Below are 21,901 nucleotides of genomic sequence, written 5' to 3'. Positions count from 1 at the left end.
CTTTGCCATAAATGGGGAGCAAAAGTGTTGGTAATTCCCCAAAAGTGTTGGTAATGTTGAGGCAAATTCATAAATAGCCTTGATTATACTTGATTGTAGGGGAAGCAAGCACCTGAAAAATTACTCAGAAGTAGGGTAGGAGGATAGAAAGCTAAACCATTGACATTGTTATAACAGCCAGCTTTGATGTTAAAGTTAGGTGCTGATTAGAGGGAAATCACCTCATTCCATGAATAATCCTAATATGGTTTTTCTGTTTGTCAGTACTCGAGTGTTTATTGTCATCGGAAAAATTACGAACACATTTTCTTATATTTATTTTATATTTCCTATTCTAATGCTTGCTATTATCAAGTGAAGAATCTATGTGGGTTCCATTTCATATTTGCTCGGATCCATTTTCAAAGTGATGGGTCCAAATGAATTTCACTCCATCACAACAATAGTGTCTTCAAAATAGCACTACAAAGAAACTGGATTATCAGCATCTCTCTTGCCTTAGAGAGTAAGCATTTAGGAAAGGGAAAGAAAGATATTAGATGTCATAAAGTAACATTAGTGTGACACTTTACCATTTCTAGTAATAGTGTTGTATTTTATTCTAAGTTACTAGGAAGCATAGTATGATTTCCATGGGACACACGTGTGGACATCAACTTTGCAAGATGCTCACATGCCATTTTAGACACACGATAAAATTTAGCTTGTATGGTACATAAAAAGAATAATGTTAACTTATAAACATCATATGAGGTTGAAATAAATGGTTTAGACCTACTACACACTTGTTGCGACTTGCCCTCAAGTGCGAAAGTTTTCATTTTGTAGGTTATGCGTAAGTTTTTGGTCTATGTCATTGAAATTTGACACAATTTTACGTCGGTTGTTGATACCTAACACAGCCCTCTCCTTTCATTCAGACTTGGGGCCGGCTATTCGTAGGAACTAGAAAGGATTGGGTTATGTGTAAGTTTCACTGAAAATATTTTGTAAATCATTTTTTGATCAATCATATTACTGCAAGGAAATCAGGACCTCAGCTTGCTAGTATTTCAATAAAAAAATGTAACCGTTCCTGTTTGAAGTTTATAGTGGTTGAACTGATGATAAGATGCAAAAGTGAATTTGATTTTGCTAGTTATTTTTACTTTTTTGAAGGAAACTTTGCTTTTTGTGGTGATGCTATATTTGAATTCTTCTTTGCAACTTTTTTTTTTCTTCCTTTGTTGGGTTCACTATTATAGAATGTAGCTTTCGACTGTGTGGGGTTGGCCCAAGAATGGTAGCTGAAGAAAAACTAAGCATGAGAAAAAGATCGCAATGATGTGTGGTATCTATTATTGTTGTTTGGGGACAGAAACAACAGCAGCCAAAAAATTTAATTATGGGTTACAACTTAGCTGGAACAATTAAGATTCCACAATGATATCAAACACATCACATGTTAACAAATGAAAAGGGAAAAACAATAATAGAGATAAATATATTGGTTTTTTTTTGTTTTGGTGCAATATATTGGTATTTTTTGTAATAGAGAAGAATGCATTTTTTTTCACGGCAGTGTTAAAAAGTTCTGCACATTTATCAAATTATATCTCATCATTTTCTTTGTGCATATGTTTTTTGAGATATTTTAACGATGTAATATTGTGAAAAATAATTAGATGATCATAAATTGTTTTACACTATATCTCTATTGGATAGATATATGTTACGGCTCCAATAAAATAGATAGCAGTTAATAATAAAAAAATAGCACAATTGTGTCTAAAATTTGATCGGTTTTGTTCAACAATATGAACAATTTTGAAGCATCTATTGAGCAATCATAAAAATAAAAAATAGATAGCATTTTTTTTTTGTTTGGGCTGTCGGTGGATTATTGAAATGGATAGTGAAGTGGTAATTTTGGGCGTCTTTATTGACACCTTTGTATTCGTCACTGCATTTAGTTTATTTCAAGTTTATATTCAGACGGCAAAGATTGGCTGAAAGTTTACTCCGGCATAAAAAATTCCTTATTTTATAAAAGTTATATCAAAGTAATCTATCTACTATGACTTAAACGAAAAGGACCGATGTTTGTTCTTCTATATATCTCATTCATGTAACGTAACGGTTCCATCATCTAGTCACATGTAAGAACAAGTTAATAGTTGCATTCAAAGCATGAAAGATATTTTTGTGATAGGTCCTGTTTGGCATTTTCAATGAACATCCACCAATATAATATAAGAAGTGCTGGTTCTCTTTCAAACATCATTATCATTGTCTCAAGTTGCAATGCTATTTTTACCTTCACGGATTTTGCGTCTGTTGGTTATGGATTGTCTTTGTCCTAGTGACACTATTCTTTCTTGAAAATGAAATATTGCGTGTATGCAAAAAGGAAGAGAAGCAAAAGATATTTAAGAAGCTTCGAATCTCAACAAGCAAACTTGTCGAACACAGCTATATATAATTTAGCAAATATGAGCCATACACATCAATAATCTATGTACTTATACAAAACATTTTAAACAACTTTTTCGGCTCAAATTTCTCACATCATTGTCTCTTGCTAGTTTTAATAGTGAGCAGTTGTAATCAGATATTCATTTTAATGAACTCTCTTTGAAAGTGCAAGGGAGACAGTACCGACTTCCAGTTTGTGGAATGAACCTGTATAATTGTTGTGTCTTTCTTCTTTCTCTCTGTTTTTATCTGCTGCATTTAGAATTTGAACATCACTTCAGAAGTTGTAATCTAACTGCCTCTGATCAATGACTTCAGCAGGAGAAAACAAAAAAAAAAGAAAACACAATTCAACCCCTCCTTCTTATGTTTTTCTCATCTTCAAACACACCCTAGTGTGGCATCTCATCTCACATACCCTATAATCGTGGACCTTACTGCCCTTTTTGTCTTCAGTCAAATTGCTGTCCTAATGACTCAAACTCTATATCATATCATCCAAGCCACTTTCCAACACTAAAGTGCTCCCTTTGCTACAAAACAAAAATGCCAAATGCAATTATCCTAACTTAACTTTTTTTTGAAATGGCAAATATTATTAATAACAAGTAATTATAAGGTACGAAAAACTCGAGAAGAAAAAGAGCAATACAACCGGCGCCGCATATATACGGAACACCTACCAACCAAACAATCAACCCAAACTAAATAAAACTAAACCAAAATAAAGAAATTATATCTTATTGAACTAAATATGCATGCACACAAAAAAATGCAAATATGAATACATTAGTCTTCCTCCATTGTCCTTGGCAGTTAAGAATTCCTCCATTGTCCTTGGCAGTTAAGTAATAGGTGGATTAACAACATTGGCATGATCAAATTCATGAACTTCTTTATTACTCATATTTATCGTGAAGGCAATCATTATGTTAATGAAATTGTATCTTTAGGCTTAAATGTGGTAAGAAACTGAATTCTTATTATAGATTGGGAAATGTTAATCAATGTCCTTAGGACACTAATTAAGAAGTTAAAAGTAGAAACTTTATCTTGGAAATTGTGTATTCAATCTATTGGTGACAACTTTCTCTCTCATACTCACATTATTTTTTGGCTTAAATGCTCTTTTGGTCCCTTAAATATTTATTTGGTATCGCTTTGGTCCTATAAGTAATAAAAGGTTTGTTTAGGTCCCTTAACTTTATTTAAAGTATCGGTTTGATCTTTATGTTAATTTAATTCAAAAAAACGTTAAGTTTAGGGACCAAACTAATACTAATTAAATAAGTTAAGGGACCAAACTAATACTAATTAAATAAGATAAGGGATCAAAATTTAACGTTTTTTTGAATTAAATTAACAGAAAGGACCAAACCGATACTTTCAATAAAGTTAAGGGACCAAAACGGACCTTTTATTACTTATGGGACCAAAGCGATACTGAATAAATACTTAAGGGACCAAAAGAGCATTTAAGCCTTATTTTTTACTTGAGCAATGATATTTGTACATCCATTTTATGACAACTTTAGTGACAACTTTGTTTTTCTCTCTTCTTATTGGTCAAAAACAATGGAGAGAAAAAAAGGAAGAGAGAGAATAAGAACATCATGTGAGTATGAAAGAGAAAGTTGTCATAAAATGGTTGTACGAATATCATTTCTCTTTTTACTTTATCTCTCTATTTCTATGATTTCCGTGTCAATACTACTTTTTCTTTGTAAATTATGGTTGTCAAATAAGTTGTCACCAAATTGATTGTTCAAATAATACTCCTCTTTTCAAGCTATCATATCTTATCCCTTAATATTTTTCTATTAAGAGTTTTAATGAGGCACCGGATTGCCGTTTACATGGTTGGTTCCTTACATTTTGGCCTAATCATCCAAACTATATTTTCCAAAGTCCAGTGTCAACATAAAGATTATCCTAAGATGAATAAAAAGAGGGAAAATATAGTTTAGATGATATGTGGAGTAAAATACACTTATAGAGTAATATATTTTTTTGGGTGCTGCAAATGACATGTGGTGATTTTGAGTGTCAACATAATTGCAATGTCGTAATCATCACATTATGATTTTGTACTATATTTTTACTTTAATAAACACATACTGGTTTAAAATAAAGATAAATCAATTCTTTAGAATATTTATTATATAGTTTTATTTTGATAACAGTTATATATATATATATATATATATATATATATATATATATATATATATATATATATATATTTTGTTATTAATTCAAATGATTTAGAAATTTGGAATATCTAAAATATGTATTAGTGTAATACAAAAATGTACAAATCATATTAAATTTGTTGTTGACAAATCCAATTAGTCATTTCAAATTAATTATGATGTAATCTTTGACCAATAATTAGGTATAGAAAATCTAAGTTTTCCATCTTCTTGTTTTTTTTTCCTTCCCCAACCCACTAAAAGAATATAAGGGGTCAAAATAGACGAGTTGGCAATTGAATCTTGCCGGCCCACCCCATTAACTTGTTGGACCACTGAAGTCACAAATGGTCATGTAAAGAAAATTGTTCTTCTTCCAACAGAAAACGCACACTTTCGTATAAACCTAAAATACCATCTGCATGAGTTAACTTACGTAGATGTTAAACACAAAGTGACTTAAGTCACGTTTGTTAACCATGTGAGTTAATTTACGCAGGTTATAATTCAATATGAGTTAACTCATGTAGGTTATAATCTATCGTGAGTTAACTCATAAATAATATTTCAATTCACCGAGCACGAGTTAACTTACACATGAGGTATTTTGGTCAACGTTTTTTTTGGAAGAAGTGTAATTTTCTTAAGATTATCCTAAGTTCTACGTTCACTTTTTTTAATTTAATGTGATGTATCCCATCCCATATGTTAAAAAAGTCATCAGCCTCCCTTAAATAAAGACTCCAATTGTTATTTAACGACTCCAATCACTTCGACTAAATTTGAGTTAATAAATGATAAATTTTCTATCACGTACTACAAATTAGTTTTTTAAGCTTCCATAACGTGGCTCAATTAATTAAGGTAATTTTATTAGAAACACACTCAGGATGGATTCAGAAATTTCAATAAATAAGGTCAAGATTGTTTATCATAAATATTGATTTGTAATACATGTCTTTTAATCAGATATTAAATATTGATTTGTCATACTGAGGAAATTATTTTTGTTGCTAAGCCAAAGATATGTTGGTTTGGTTTCTTACGCATCTACTCATAAGAAATTAGTCAAAAGAAAATCATAAAATTAGGTACAAGAGCACTCTGCGTTGCCACAAATTATTTGCCAAATAAGTCAGGGCCAGCCTAAAGCAAAGGTTTTTGACTTTTAAAAAAAAAATCTGTATTAAAAGCCTTAAAAAGTTGATGTATTAAAAACTTCAAAAAATATAAACATTTAAGTACAACAAGTAAAAGATCATACGGTGTAAAAAGATAAATCAATTGACCATCTTAATTAAAATATTTTCTGTGAGCAAGCTCAATTGCGATAATTAAAATATTTTAATATAATAAAGTGATAAACAAAATTCCTATGAGCATAGCTCAATTGTCATAATTAAAATATTTTAATCTCACAAAGTGATAAACATAGTTCATGTGAGCATAGCTCAATTGTCAAAAACATTGTAGTATGTCGGATTCAGGGTTCACACTTCAGATTCTTCACTAAACTACTAACGGAAAAAAAAAATTAAAATAGGTTTACAATAAAATGGTATCATTAACATTGAAAGACTTCTTTTTTATTTTAAAATTTTTCTTTAAAGTCTCTTTAGACCTCGTGAGGCCTTGTCTACCTTAAAAAGTATTTTTGTGAGTAAATTAGATAATTGTATATTTATCTACCTGAATAATATGAAGTAATTGTCTTACTTTTTTTTTTTAAAAGGGATCAATAGTGTTTTTCACTTCCCCCTTCATGACTTCATTCCACGACCATTTGGATATAGGTGAAGTGTTTTATCAACTAAATTGCGTTTCGTTGTCATACTTTTCAACTTGGTATGTACATTGGATTTCCGATGTTGTTTGGCAGAGTTAATTTTTTTTTATTTTTTATTTCCATTACATTCTAGACAAGGTAAATGGGAGGTTGGAGGATAGGAAAATGAACCTTTTGAGTTTTGTTTTAAAATTGTTAAGACAACTATCATAAAGAAAAAGGATGCATACTTTCTTACAAATAACTTAATTTCTTCTATTGAATAATAAGATATTACTAGTCTCTTAAGTGTTCGGGTATATTTAGGGCCTAAAACAATTCGAAGTATGAGTCTAGTTTATTGATACGTTTCAAAAAGCACCACATGAATACGTTTTTTACTGGCAAAAACCCGTGCTCAAAAAATATTTTGTATTTTTTTTAGCACGGGCTTTTATGGCTCAAGTGTATCTTATTTTTATGACGAATTATTTTCATTGGTTAATAGTTGTAGTTTTTCCAATAGCCGCAAGTTCGTTAATTTTTTTTATTCCCTCATAGGGGAAATAATGTAATTAGGTGGTATAGCATTTGTATAGTATATAGTCGATCGTGGATAAATTTGACTCCTTATCATCCGAGATCAACTTTTCTAAATAATTCTTATTTACCGATAAGATTTCCCTTAATATAATATACATTTTAAAATGTATTTTATTTTATTTACATTGGCCACATCTAACACTTACTCTAGCTCCACCACTAGTTGGACCAAACTTGAATCAAGTAATGACCTCCTTCAACTCCATCCACATACACAAGTCTTCGTTGACATTCAAGATTCAAAATATCCATGTATGGCCAAGATACGGCCAAGATAACATGTAATGTGATGTGATGCAAGCTCTGCAACTTGAAGTATGAACACATTCAAGTATGGTTCCTAAGACTTTATTTTCTTGCAAGTGGTGCTTCCTGCATTCTACATTAATGCTTCTATCTGCTTAGTTTGGTGAATTTATTATTCTGTCGAAAAAGGAGCATGATTCAAGTGGGATAAATCATAAAAGCAAAAGCTTAATTAATTTATCTTTTTGATCATTTATCGTTTTAGAATGGTCTCCCATCTTAGATATGTTTAGAAAATATGATTCTTTTTTTTTTTGTTAATTAACCTCGTAATTGTTCATGTGATTTGACAAAATTTTACATTAATTATCAAGTATGATAGAAATTTTGATGTAGTTTGATCCGTTTAACCCTTATATAGTGGGATAATATTTGATTGTTGATGTAGTAATCTCGTAACGGTGTGAATTTTATCCTAAGTTACTAAATTTTCTATCCTAAGTTACTAAGTTATTTGATATTTGAATTTTTTTTAATGTCAAATGTTAATAGTTAGTTGTTAATTTAGTATATATTTATTCTTCTATGTTTGAATTTATGACCACCTACTTTTTATCCACTAATTTAGATTAGTTGAGTTTTTTTTTTTTATAAAAAAAGTGCATCTCAAGAAAAGATAAAATAGTGCAATTTGTGTTAGAAGCTATCAACAAAGAATAGGCTCAAACCAACTAACCAAGTAATTAAGTTTAAGTTGTTGTTATTAAGCTCCTCCAAACGAGAAATTATTTAAAAGAATTCGTGTTCGATTTTATGTGGAACAATCATCGAACATACTATATTTACTCTTATAGTGGAACTCTAAATTACCATAATTCATTTTCCTGCGAATCGGAGGGTTAATAAAAGTTTTCTATCATGTGCAAATTTGCAGATGTTAAGAAGTTTAAAATAGAAATTTTGTATTGGAACTTGTACATTTAATATCAAATATAAGACTTTTAAATACAGATGCTTCTTTTCCAAACAAACCAATAGAGTTGGAATAGGAGTATGCACAAGGGATGATTCTAACACTTTTGTGTTGGCGAAAACTGAATGATTTAGTCCAATTTGTGAGGTACATGTTGGTTAAGTTCTAGGAATGTTATCGACATTAGATTGGGTTCATGCCTTGAATTTAGGACCTATTGATTTTGAGTTTGATCCGAAAAGGATGGTGGATAGTTTTTCATCCTCGACGCATGATATCATTGAGTTTGGGATGATTATCCATAAGTGTAGAACTATTTTCAAACAATATTATGTTAACTTCAGTGTTGAGTTTATAAGAAGGCAAACAAATGAGACAGCTCATAGTTTAACTATAGCGACCACTTCTTCCACTAGTTTCCAAATATTGATAGAAATACCAAAATTGTATTGAGCACATTATCATTAATGAAATGAAATAAACTCTTAGAATTTGAGTTGGATTTAACTCAATTCTCTAAAGACGTCTTTTTAAGATGAGATTAACCTTACTTATACACACATATTCAAATTTTATCTCATTTAATGTGTGACTCTTAAACCTAAGTCCACGGAACATCTGAAATGTGATTTGGTTAATCCAACAATGGTGACCTGATAATAAATTGTTCAATATATCTTAAATAAACTTTAGTATCATGTTAAAATTTAGGCTAAACTCAATTCAACCCTACAAAATCGATTTTTAAAATGAAACTCCATCTACTATAGTCTAACTTATACTATTAACGGTAACCAACATTTGATTTTGAAAAGGGTTACCATCATTGATAATTTGTAACCTCCTTCAAACAATTAATTTCAAAATATGAAACTAACGAATTAAAGATTCATTTATCTCCTCTAATCTTTTCGATATTTCATATATTTTTTTGGATAATAAATTAATATATTATAATAAATTCATCAAAAAGAATTTTAGGTATCATGTTTTTTAACCATTTAAATTGGTCTGATGGTATTCGTTTAAGACCTTAAAGTATGATATTTTTTAAGATATCGTGTTTGATTCTTTCGATATCAATTTAGATGAGTTAATTTGCCTTGTTCATAAAAAAAGTATTGTACTAATATAAACCTCTAAAAAATGTTCAAAGAATAGACATTTAACAATTTAGTAAAAAATTGACAACAAAAATAATATTTTATCAAAACTTACCAAAAATAGAATAATCAACCATTGGACCAGATCTAAATTATACAGTTTTTTTTCATTTAATAATTAATTAATATAACCATGGTCTCCAGTCAAAAAAGAGTTACATAACAATAATTTAATTATCAATCAATTAATTAATTTAATCTCTAAGGTTTGTATATATCTTTTTCTGTTACATAAAATAAAATGAAAATTTTGACATTTGCCAACCAAGAAAAAAACAGACAAAAACCAAACGAAACCAACTAAGATACAGACAATAACATGCAACAAAATTTCAACCTTAATTTGTCTCAAACATGACACCAACCACTTCTTCCATGTTCCTGTCTCTTCCAACTCTTTGCATGTTTCTTTCTCAATTTTCACCTTAATTCCTTCACAAATATTATTCCATTTCATATTTCTTCTCCAAAATATTGTCTTCCAAGAAACATGGGTGGCTGTTGCAGCCACGATGTTGCTCTTAGAGGAGGAGGCAGAATTGAAACCGAGGTGAATGATGGAGAATATGAATATGATGATAGTGAAGATAATAATAATAATATTAATAATAATGATGCTGTCACGTATCAAAATGATGGAACTATGGTTAGATTAAAAGGGTTTTCTAAGTTTGTTTCAATGTATACACAACAAGGTATGAAAGGTGTTAATCAAGATTCAATGACTGTTTGGGAGGTAATTATAATTATGATTATCTTAATCTTATTGTTTTCATTTTTTATGATTTGATTATTTCCATTAATTTTGATGAGTTTTTGTTTTTGGTTGGTTTTCTTAATTTTGTTCAATCAATTCTTGTGGGTTGCTAGTTTTCTTTGATCATGGATTTTTGTTCCATTTCAATTTGATTAATCATTACCTTTTGATGAATTTCAAGGATAATATTGTTAGAACATTGCTTTTTTGCTTTAATAATAATTATCAATTTTATGCAATTATGAATTACTTTGTTCCCCACTTTTTCTTCTTCTTTTCACATTTTGTTGATCATAGCTTTATTATTTGTTTTGCTTTTTTTTTTTTTTTGCAATTGTTCTATGGCAATAATAATGTAATTGTCAATATTTGAAAATAAATCAAATTCAACCATTTATGATACAAATTTATCTCTTACCTTTAGGAATTTACTACTAAAATTCTTCATTATTTACCTTCTCTTGGCATGGTAGATTTTCTTAGCTGTATAATTCTAGCAATAATGACAGAATTAGGTGATTTTATCTTATGGATTTTATTATTAGATTATGTTGATGCTTGTTAATTGTTGAAATGTAACATGTGGCTATGATTAATGTTGAATATGCTTTATATTATCAGGACTATTGTGGAGAAGAAGGCATGGTCTTCTGTGGCGTGTTTGACGGTCATGGTCCTCTAGGCCACAAAGTGTCGCAATTTATTCGCGACAATCTACCCTCGACACTATCTGCAGCAATCAAAATGGCACAACAGAAGACCAACAAATACTACGATGCTAATGACGTAGATACCGACAATTTTGATGATGTCCACCACAATAATAACCGCATCAACAACATATCCCTTGCTTCATGGGAAGGATGTTTTCTGAAATCCTTTGATGAAATGGATGATCATCTTGCTCGGGAAGTTAATACTGATAGCTATTGCAGTGGTTGCACAGCTGTAGCTTTAATTAAACAGGTATGTATCCGTGTAACTAGATAATATTCGCAATTACATAAGGTAAGAAATCACGGTCGGATCATATTTTCAATATTGCAGAGAATCATAGTCAAATGAATCTGATGCAGCCTCGATCGCAGTCACAGAGACATCAAAAACATCTTTTCATAATTAAACTAATCGTGTTTACCCTATAAATTGCAGGGAGACCAGTTGATAGTTGGAAATTTGGGCGATTCTCGTGCAGTTCTTTGCACAAGGGATAGAGATCAACTTATTGCTGTTCAACTTACCGTTGATTTGAAACCGGATATTCCAAGTAAGTATTGGTATATCGATATTGACATCAATTCTCAAGGTATTATACAAGCCTATCAAATCTAATCGCAATTTTATCAATGTTTCAGGTGAAGCTTCAAGAATCTGTAGCTGTGAAGGAAGGGTTTTCGCAGCGGAAGAAGAACCGGATGTGTACAGAATATGGATGCCTGATGATGACTGTCCTGGATTAGCTATGTCAAGAGCCTTTGGAGACTTTTGTCTAAAAGATTATGGCCTTATTGCAACTCCAGATGTGTTTTACAGAAAAATTACCAAGCAAGATGAATTTGTTGTTTTGGCAAGTGATGGGGTAAGCATTATTAGAATCTCGACTTTCAACCCGATTTTTAATTCTAAGGTTGAAGTTAAACGATATTTACTTATTGAAACCGTATCTTTGAACTCTGATGCTTTCTTTCTCCGGATACACAATTGTTATGTTAATTTTCAGAGTTTGAACCTATGAATCACGGATACGGATACAGACACGGACACTGACGCAGCTAATAATTTGAAAAAATCACATAATTCAGTGTAATTACAAGTGTCGGTCTCGTGTCGGTGTCAGACATGACACGTGTCCGATACCGCGACACACCTAATCCGAGGAGTGTCCGTGTTTCATTGAACCATGCATGGATCTCTTTCTTAAAACACCTTCGGTGTCTGTTAGCTCACAAAACAGGTGTTCTTTTTTTTAACAGATATGGGATGTGCTGACAAACAATGAAGTAATAAACATAGTTGCTTCAGCGCCAAGAAAGTCAACAGCAGCGAAGATGTTAGTAAAACGCGCTGTTAAAGCCTGGATGTACAAGTATCCTGGATCGAAAATCGACGATTGTGCAGCCGTATGCTTGTTTCTTGATGATCAACCTATTTTATCACATTCTCAATCGAGTTTCAAGCACTCTAAAAGTCGACATCGTCGCAGTAAGCACTCTAAATCACATCGAAATGAAGACAATGAAACTGTTGCTGGAAAAGTTGGAATGGAACTGGATGAAGAATGGAAAGCTCTTGAAGGGTTAGCTAGAGCAAATTCAATATCAAAACTTCCAAGGCTTGCTAGAAATATGAGTAAAAGACAATCATCTAAGCACCTTAATGGAAGTTGAAGGCATTGTGATAAGCTCTAATAAGTGGTCATGTTTTTGAACCTAAAATGTTGTATATTTAGGTGCAAAAAAATGAGGTTGAAGAATTTAGAACTTATTGGGGTTGACTTAAAACATGGAGTGAAAAATTTGAATTTAATGATGAGGTGTATTCAAAATCTCATCTAATTTTTCACTCAAATATTTAGGGGATACCAAAAATTTGCTTATACCTCAAAAGATGTAATGGCTATGCCTTCTTATAAGACATTGAGGGATCACCATTAACTAATTATTTACCATTATCAATGTTATTGATAGCAATATTTATGACTTATCTGCTATATAGATTGATGGTTTATTTGGAAGGTGAGTTTTAATGTAAGCTGAAGTAGCTGCAATTTTGTAGTAATCATTTTGCAAAACGCTACTAGGTTTAGGAGTGTCGTGGCTCGTGGCCTATACGACACGTGTCAGACGCCATAGACGGCAAGTGTACTAATTTTTTTTCTAACTTCAATGCACCTACTCCTCAAACACAACTACAGAAAATTGCACATATAGTCACACATTGTGATAATAATTAATCTTTGAAAATTTTGGATACTCTAGATTTTGGATATGAAATATGTGCTTACAGAGTTCTTGCACCTTGATGTGTAAAAGCTATCTTAACTCATTTTTATAAACTACTAGTAAATTAAAACTAATGCTACCAAGTGCCTTGCAAACAAAGGAAAGAAGAAATAAAAGATAAACACAGTAACTTGATGCAAGTGTTATTGTCTAATCTTCATGGTCCCAGATATCTTCTACACTCTTGAATGGCCCTTCACTCTTGTTCACAAAGAGGTCTTCACCGTCGAGGACTCTCCTCTGCATGTTTCAATAATCAATGAAAGTGATCATTCGCCCGAAAAATGAGTTCCAATTAGTATGATGTGACACGTTTATTAAATACATGGCCCTTCCACATTGATCCCACATAAATGTCATCAAATTGCGAATTGACGTGTCTATCAAGTTTAGGTTTCTTACCGACTGATTTACCAATAATTACTGACAAATTTGTCCCCAAGAAGACCTGAATTTCATAGGCACTAATGGGATGACGTCAACGTGGGATGAACATGCAATGTAGCATATTTGGTTAATGTTCCACGTCATAGCTCCAATAGTAGAAGTCAACGGATGGACCATTTTGGATGAAATTAACAATTTTAAAGATCTATTTATCAAATCGGAACTATTTCGACCAATGCTTGTGAGCTACCTGATCTGGTATTTTGCTAAGTTTGTTGAAGTCATTATCTGGAAGTTCCCAATTGAAGACAACCACATTCTCTTTGATCCTATTTGGGTTGGTTGATTTGGGAATGACACTTGTCCCTCTCTGCATGGCCCACTTCACCAACACTTGCCCTGGACTCTTGTTCAGCTTCTTGGCTATCCTATCAACCGTTTGATCATGGATGAGATCTCTCCCACCATCTTGTGATCCAAGTGGTGAATAGGCCTAGATAACAGCAATTTTGACAATTCTAATCATAAATTCAATCACAAAACCATATAAACAAATGAAGAAAATCAAATTAGGAGTGTAGTAATCAAGGTTTTAAACAAAGGTTTGTGTACGCGATCTGAGCAACATAACGCGGCAGCAATTGAAGCCACATTAATTTCATTTGATTGCAATTCTCTGTGGTACCGCGGTACCAAAGATCACGACAAAACCGTTATCACGCCCTTTATTTAAAACCTTCGTGTAAATTACCGTGACATGGATGCCATTCTTCTTGCAAGCCTCGAGCATCTTATCATTTCTCCACCCAGGATGCATCTCCATCTATCACAAAACACCATATACACAAATCATTGGAGTAGTTCTTTTTTGTAATTAATACATAAATTAATTTAACTTTGAATCTATTTGAACCTAACTACTTTCATATGCACTTGTGACTTTATTTTATCTGTTGTTATAAATATAAATAAGTACTTATATGATAAGTGCTTATGCTATAAATGTTTAATTAAGTTGGTTATCCAAGCAAGAGCATAGAACTTGAGACATTAAATGAATCTTCGTAGAGTAAACATAATTGTACCTGGCATACAGAAGGCATAACTTGAGCAATATTGACTAGCTTATCCAGTTTAGTAAGAGTGAAGTTGCATATTCCAATGTCTCTAACAAGATTTTCCTTGACAAGCTTCTCCATTTCTCTCCAAACTCCTTCCATGTCGAACTCCGACACTTCTCCTGCTTTAGGAGGCCTGCTTGCCCCATCTTTCAATAGAAATGGCCAGTGAACCTGCATCACATTCATCATGAATGAAAGAATTAGAAACAAGAAAGGTATAGATTTTAAGATTAATAGAAAGGTTGTTAATTATTTACCAAGTAAAGATCAAGGTAGTCAAGTTGGAGTTCTTGAAGGGTGTTGTTTAGGGCAGGTCTTACCCTTTCAGGGGTCAAGTCAGTGCACCTAGAATAGCAGCCATAAAATTTCACACAATCAAATTCAATTGAATCAACATAAAGACCTAAAGATTATATGTATTAACATGTCTCTATATGTAATTACATTATTACCATATCTTGGAGGTGATGAATAGATCCTTCCTTTCCACTCCTGCTTGCATGGCAGATTGAAGTGCATGTCCAACCTATTTAGCAGGACAAGTAAGAAGTGTTATATAAATAAATTAATCAATTGTTTGTATGCATTAATTAGAGAGTAGTTCACTCTCATCAATCCTTCTTAAACTCTAGGTAAACAATCCTCACCTATCTCTTTTTTATTTTACCATAATATTGACACAGAGAAGTTTCTATTGCTAAGTGACAGCGACTAATCTCCATTGGAGAATATGTGGGACACACAATGTTGTTAACGGAGAATATGTAGGACACACAAGGTTGATTCTCTACTCTCAACCGAATTTTTTCGGTACACATGAGCCAACAATCGAACTCCTGCCCATTGCATGCTAAGGGGCCAAGTCCGTTACCACTTAGACCTAGGGCTCTTAGCATGTGGTGGTCAGAAGTTCGATAATCTTGTATTAACGTATTAAACCACTTGGATCATTCTATTGTTGGTTCATCATCTATCTCTTTATATGAAACTAATCACTTTACTTTAATATACTATAATCTTGTAGTAACGTATTAATTCAGATTTATTTATTTTTTAATTTATATCCAGAATCAACAAATTAAAACTTAATATGAAACAGAAAGCATATGATATATATACCTCTTCTTGAACTCCATACTGAGCAGCAGTGTCAATATGTCTATATCCAGCCTAAAGACAAAATTCAAAATTTTCATTTTACAAAAACTATTAATATTCATCATGAATAATATAATGATTCTCAAAAACTGATCTCAATCTCAATATGTTACATAAGTTACCTCAGTAATGGCTGTGAAGACAGAATTGATAGCTTGTGAACCAGATTTCCATGTGCCTAATCCAATAGCAGGAATGCTATGTCCACTCAACAGATCAAATGACTTTGTCTTTGGTTCATGTGGCTTAACTGTTTGTGCCATTTTTAATAAATTCAATGCTTTCTAAGATAATGTTAATTTGTTTCTTGTGAATCATATGATATAATTATAACCAAAGAGTCTTTGTGGAATAAGCGGACATGTAGGAGTTCATTGAGTAAGAAAACATGATACCTATTTGCATGCTAGATAGTAGACACGTTCCTTTCTATTTTAGTCTACGTGTTCTCTTCCTAACTCCTTTCTTCTCTTCATCTCACACATCACTTTTTTGTCTACTTTATAATATGACTTTCCACGTGTCAATTCCATTATACTCGTTAAGAGTCCTACATCGGTTAGGAGTTGGCCTGACAATTTATTTTTAAATGGGAGCAATCCTCACCTCACAAGCCGATTTTGTGAGGTTGTGTTAGACCCAACCATAATCTCTAATAATACTCCCTCCCAAAACTAAACTTGCCTCTGTTTTTTTGAACAAAGTCTTGTTTGGGTCATGCTTGTAGTTATAAACTATTCTATAAAATAAATATTTTTGTAAAAGTTATAATCTATATTCATAAATTATCTTGAAGAGGTTGTGGAAATAAGCTATGAACAACTTATACACATATCATAGAAATTGTTTTTATAAATTCTTCAAAATAGTATTGCATGTATTAATGTCATAGTTAAACTCAAATAAGTCAATCAAAAAATTCAGAGAAGAAAATTTATTTTGTGAAGGAATAATAAGGTGTATTCTTTCGTTGCAACTCCCGTTGCGTCTTGAATGACCCTGCATTGCATCGCAGGCCAAGTGTTTCTGAAAAGAAAGGGAACGCTCGCCTATAAATAATGAGTAGAAACACGATGTTGGAAGGTTAGAAGTAACTGGAGCCATTGAGGAATAAAGGAATCATCAACCGGTGATCATTTATCTATGTTTTCCTTTTCATCTTCAATAGTTTATGTTTAGCAAGCATGGGTAGTTAATTTTTTAAGTTAGATCATGAAGGAGGAACTTCTCTTAAATTGTTTGATCATGTAACTTTTAATGTCTCTTGAATACAATCGATTGCTCTGATTTTATTCGATTAAATTTATCCTTAATTTTTGTTATTATTAATATTCATAAATTGATCTACATCTAGATACTACTAATAACCCTTGCTTTAGGGATTGACCTAATTTAACCGTGCAGCCTATATTAGCTTTAAAATATTCAACATCTTGTGACAATAATTTGGCATTCTTTCAAACCTTTATTGATTATGGACTCACATGAGACATTAGGGTTCCGTAACGAGTGGAGATTGTTAGTGACCAAGACATTGCCCAAACTATTTTGTTCAAATATCTAAAATCAGGCTAATCCGACCATTGTGTTCATAGTATTTAACTGTCAAATAATTTAGAGAAGGAAATTTGACATGACTTTGTTGTTTTAACCTCTTTTCTTAGTCAAGTCAATCAAATCATTGTCAATTACAACCCCCATAATCTTTAAATATCCTAATCATCATCATGATTATTAAGTTGAAATTACACAATCAATGTGGATACAAACTTATAAATTTTAATATTTGTCGACAAATAGTACACATACTATTTTGTTAGTCAATACTCGTCAAAAATGCTATGACGGTTTGAGTCAATTCCCACTTATTGTATAAGCACTTTTCTCTTACAATCCATTATAGGGGTAACAATGAGGAAAGAACACGGAGGTATTTGATTTCAACACTTTTTTTTGCTAAGTTGGAAGTGGCAAATTGAACCAGATACTATTGCTACAATGATTTACAAAGCTAGATATTTGTTGAGAACCAATTTTTTTTGCTGGGTCCGTCTAGACCTATAACCCAAGTTTTATTTGACCAAGTTTTTTATGCATGTGTTAGTTACTTAGAGGTGCTCAAAGATGCCGTGTTGGAAATGAAAATAGTACAAGTGTTTGAAAAGATCCATGACTGCATGGTAGAATATTTTTATTACAAGCACATGTGTACGCACTATTAATTCAATTTGTTAGTTTATTAGTTAATTTATTTGATACTTCATCAGCTATCAACTAATTTATCAAATATCCAAGAAATATTTTATCAAAAGAAAGACGGATCTTCTTCGATAATTAGAAAACTGTTGCTAGTTAATTACCGCTATATTTTTGGTCATTTCCATGTGTTTCTAGAAAATAATGGATATCAAACAATCAAGCCTCAATAGATTGGGTTGGATCAAATCATCAATTCCTTAGATTGAATAGGGTGGTGGGTACTCACATTTTTTTTTTTATTCTCATTGTAAAGTGCAAACGGTGGTTCATCATATTCTTTTTTAAAGGGGATTTCGACTGAGAAATTCATTCACATGTTGTCTCTCAATAGATTTTTTCAAAAAAAAAAAAACACTTTTTTGTTATTTTTATATTTGAATTCTTAAGGGTAAATTTATCTTAATAATTTAGAGTTCCATTGATTGCATGTCAAATCATACATAAGATTGATCTTGCCAAAGTTTGAATTCATGCACTCTTAATATTAAAATTTAGGTTTAATTACACTTTTGGTCCTACTATTTTGACAAATTCACGAAAATGGTCCTATCTTTTATAAATCGAACAAAACCATCCTTAAACTATATGTTTTTTGCAGTTTTAGTTTTATCTCCCTATTTCCAACTCCAAAAACGCATAGAAATGACAGTTTTAGTCCAACCACCTATGCTCAACCATGAAATAAACAAAGAATAAAACATGTGGGTACAAGGAATATATTTTATTCAACACACTAACCTAATTTCCGAGACATGTTACATACCTGAAACATGTCTTAGAAATTAGGGTTTTTCTTGGTTTGTGTGCTGAACAAAGTAGATTCCTTATACCCACATGATTTATTCCTTGTTTATTTCATGGTTGAGCATATGTGGTTGAACTAAAACTGTCATTTCTGTGCGTTTCTGGAGTTGAAAATAGGGAGATAAGACTAAAACTGCAAAAAAACATATAGTTTATGGACGATTTTGTTCGATTTAAAAGAGGTATGACCAATTTCGTGAGCTGGTCAAAATACAAGGACCAAAAGTGTAATTAAACATAAAATTTATTCACTTATAGTAGGCATAACTTGCTCTAATTTTTCACTAAAACTGGTCTATTTTATCAAATAAAATAAGCATAATCAGAACTTCAACTTACACAAAACTTTAGCATAAAAGAAAATAATTTGTGGATAAAAAATATATCAATATGCAAATATTATTTTCACAATATTAAATTAAAAACCTTGTAAACATGGTAGCTGTGAGCCGAAAGTTGTGTGAACACTGAACAGAATATGACATTGTAGACTTTGATTAAATTTTTCTTATAGGCCTGTTTCATTAGGCTCTAGCTATAGATGATTTCCTTTGAAAGTTACTAGCTATTATGGTTTGGTACAAATCTGAATGTAGCAACTGCAACTACTGTTTCTTGATATAGAAAATTGGCTTAATTGCTATTTTTGTCCTTTAACTAATTTCTTGGTATTGCTTTGATTCCATAATTAATAAAAAGTCCGCTTGAGTCCTTTAAATATGTCTCCGTTACATAAATTGGTCTCTTCCGTTAATTTTATTAAAAAAATGTTAACTCAAGCACACGTGTCATTTTCGCATTGGTTGGAATTTATATTCATCTTCTTCAACAAATCTTCATAAAACCTTCATACAAACCCAGAAGATTTTTTTTTTTTACCTTTATCATATGAAATCCAAATCTAAACACTTTATTTTTTTCTCCATCTCGACCCATTTTCGAATGCCAATCATTCATCATCAATAGCAATCCTTTCAAATTCCAATCTAAACCCATTTTTGGATCTAATCTAAATTCTTCCAAATCCCAATCTAAACTCATTTTGTTGTTGTTGTTGTTGTTGTGTTTGTTGGGGAGCAAATTTAATTTGGACCAGATTTATTGTGTTGTGTTGTTGTTGCAACTTGATTTTTTTTTTCCACAGATTGAACCAAAAAGAAGGAAATTTTCTGCAGATTTTTATTTTTGTAGATTTAAATGAACAACAAAACTCATCAAATAAAACTTTACATTTATCATATGAAATCCAAATCTAAACCCTTTATCATGGTGATCGGTTTAGATCAGAAAATGAATTTTTGTGAAGGTTTGATGATGATGATGATGATGAAGGGTTTAGATTGAATTTGAAAATGAGTTTATTATTTTTCTCCATTTTCTGTTTCCATGCTTAAGAATCAATTTGTTTTCTTCCAATTTCAATTTCAAGGTTCGATTTTTTTTCTTCAGTTTTTTGTTTTGTTGGGTTTTTTCATGAAGGTTGATGAGGAAGAAGTTGAATGAAGGTGATGACTTGTACAAACCCTAACAGTTTTTTAATAAAATTGACGGAAGGGACCAATTTATGTAACGGAGACATATTTAAAGGACTCAAACAGACTTTTTATTAATTATGGGACCAAAGCGATACCAAAAAATAAGTTAAGGGACGAAGATAGCAATTAAGCTTAGAAAATTTAAGCTTAATAGCTGTAATAATTTGCAAATTTTTAACTATATAAGGCAAAAAATTCAACATAATCATAACCCTTGAGACACTGACCTTGTCTGAAGCTGCTAAGGGAAAATACAAATCCATTTAATATTCAAAATGTTCTGCCGATCTTTTTGTTGAAAAAATCGTACAGTACCAATACTCAGTTCTCTATTATTGTGTAATTAATGTGCAACACTTTCACTTTATTACTATCAGTTTCATTATCACCTCCTTAAACTCTTTCAATGGCTCAATCTTTTAACCACTCGTCGTTACATAATGAATGTCATTTTATGAAAACAATATTGTTTAAAAATTAATGTTATTTTCACTTATCATTGTAGAATTAATTATCTTTTTCCCAATATTGTCTTGTAATTAATATTATGAAGATTACTCTCAATACATTATATTTTGTATGTATTTGGATATGCGTTTTGAATCTACATTTTGTTCAAAACCACAGCAATAGAGTTGGTTAACATAGAAGCTCTAATTCTTATCTGCTTAAAATCGCAACATATTTGATTTGGTTACTGAGCAGATGCACCTTTGGTGTGGAAAATGCCTTTCCAAACAGGCACAACGGTGGAGACACGGTTAACAAGTTTAGTTTAGTAAACGTGTCATGTCTTTTGATTAAACATGTAGATAAAATATTACTATAGCTAAGATTGTGTTTGAATAAATAACTTAATTTTAATCTTATAGCATAAGGGATTATCATATAAACACTTATGAATAAGTTATTTCTATTATATAAGATGAAATAAAGTCAAATTATTTTTGTGTAACCTATACCATGTTTTGGTAATATTTATCTTGGAAAACTTATCAAAACAACTTATGAACATGAGATATGAGTGCGCTTGATTCTTCGGTGACATGAATTGATTTTGAGTAAATTGATTTTACCTGAAAGCAAGTTGAATGTAAAGTGATTTGTGTTTTGATACATTTATGTAAAAGTTATTTGAATTATATATTTGTGTCTCAATTCTAAAATCAAAAACCACAAATTCTAACTTCATAGAATAAATTTTGGAACTAAAATCAATTTTATTCATAAACAATGTTAAAATCAATTATACACCTCTAAAATTAATTTTGACCTTTCTAGAAGTGGAATCAAACCTACAAAGATCGTTCTCGTGAACTTAACTCAGTTAATAAAGACTGTATAATACATACAAGATCGGAGTTCGAAGCTTAGCCACTAAAAAAACTACCAAGATCAACTTTTATGTCACATGGTGGACCTTATGAAGGAAAAAGCTTTCTCCTTGAAAGGTCATCTTTGCTCTCTTTACGGATAGAGTTA

At 31.4% G+C, this 21,901-nt stretch overlaps 2 protein-coding genes across 2 annotated transcripts; one reads left to right on the top strand and one right to left on the bottom strand.

Annotated features, from left to right (window-relative positions):
- The first annotated feature begins 9,652 nt into the window (after window positions 1–9,652).
- On the top strand, window positions 9,653–12,856 carry LOC11405988 (probable protein phosphatase 2C 65). Its single transcript, XM_003623366.4, has 5 exons — window positions 9,653–10,132; window positions 10,775–11,119; window positions 11,306–11,420; window positions 11,509–11,732; window positions 12,127–12,856. The coding sequence occupies exons 1-5, from the start codon at window positions 9,887–9,889 to the stop codon at window positions 12,538–12,540; spliced, it is 1,344 nt and encodes a 447-aa protein (XP_003623414.1). The 5' UTR covers window positions 9,653–9,886; the 3' UTR covers window positions 12,541–12,856.
- A 222-nt stretch (window positions 12,857–13,078) lies between these two features.
- LOC11407540 (aldose reductase) lies at window positions 13,079–16,190 on the bottom strand. The gene is made up of 8 exons (XM_003623364.4): window positions 15,944–16,190; window positions 15,783–15,833; window positions 15,116–15,189; window positions 14,921–15,008; window positions 14,628–14,834; window positions 14,294–14,365; window positions 13,793–14,035; window positions 13,079–13,395 (listed from the first exon to the last, which is right to left on the bottom strand). The coding sequence occupies exons 1-8, from the start codon at window positions 16,082–16,084 to the stop codon at window positions 13,306–13,308; spliced, it is 966 nt and encodes a 321-aa protein (XP_003623412.2). The 5' UTR covers window positions 16,085–16,190; the 3' UTR covers window positions 13,079–13,305.
- Window positions 16,191–21,901: the final 5,711 nt, after the last annotated feature.

The sequence above is a fragment of the Medicago truncatula genome, chromosome 7 (genome assembly GCF_003473485.1).
Source record: "Medicago truncatula cultivar Jemalong A17 chromosome 7, MtrunA17r5.0-ANR, whole genome shotgun sequence".
Classification (NCBI taxonomy): Eukaryota; Viridiplantae; Streptophyta; class Magnoliopsida; order Fabales; family Fabaceae; genus Medicago; species Medicago truncatula.
This window is presented reverse-complemented; position numbering and strand designations above follow the sequence as displayed.

Coding starts and splice junctions, on each gene's coding strand:
- LOC11405988 (XM_003623366.4), top strand. CDS start 9,887: ATGGGTGGCTGTTGCAGCCACGATGTTGCTCTTAGAGGAGGAGGCAGA. Junction 11,120..11,305: donor CTGTAGCTTTAATTAAACAG/GTATGTATCCGT, acceptor TATAAATTGCAG/GGAGACCAGTTGATAGTTGG. Junction 11,733..12,126: donor TTGTTTTGGCAAGTGATGGG/GTAAGCATTATT, acceptor TTTTTTTAACAG/ATATGGGATGTGCTGACAAA.
- LOC11407540 (XM_003623364.4), bottom strand. CDS start 16,084: ATGGCACAAACAGTTAAGCCACATGAACCAAAGACAAAGTCATTTGAT. Junction 14,366..14,627: donor TTATGCCTTCTGTATGCCAG/GTACAATTATGT, acceptor GTTTTGTGATAG/ATGGAGATGCATCCTGGGTG. Junction 14,036..14,293: donor AGAATGGCATCCATGTCACG/GTAATTTACACG, acceptor GCTGTTATCTAG/GCCTATTCACCACTTGGATC.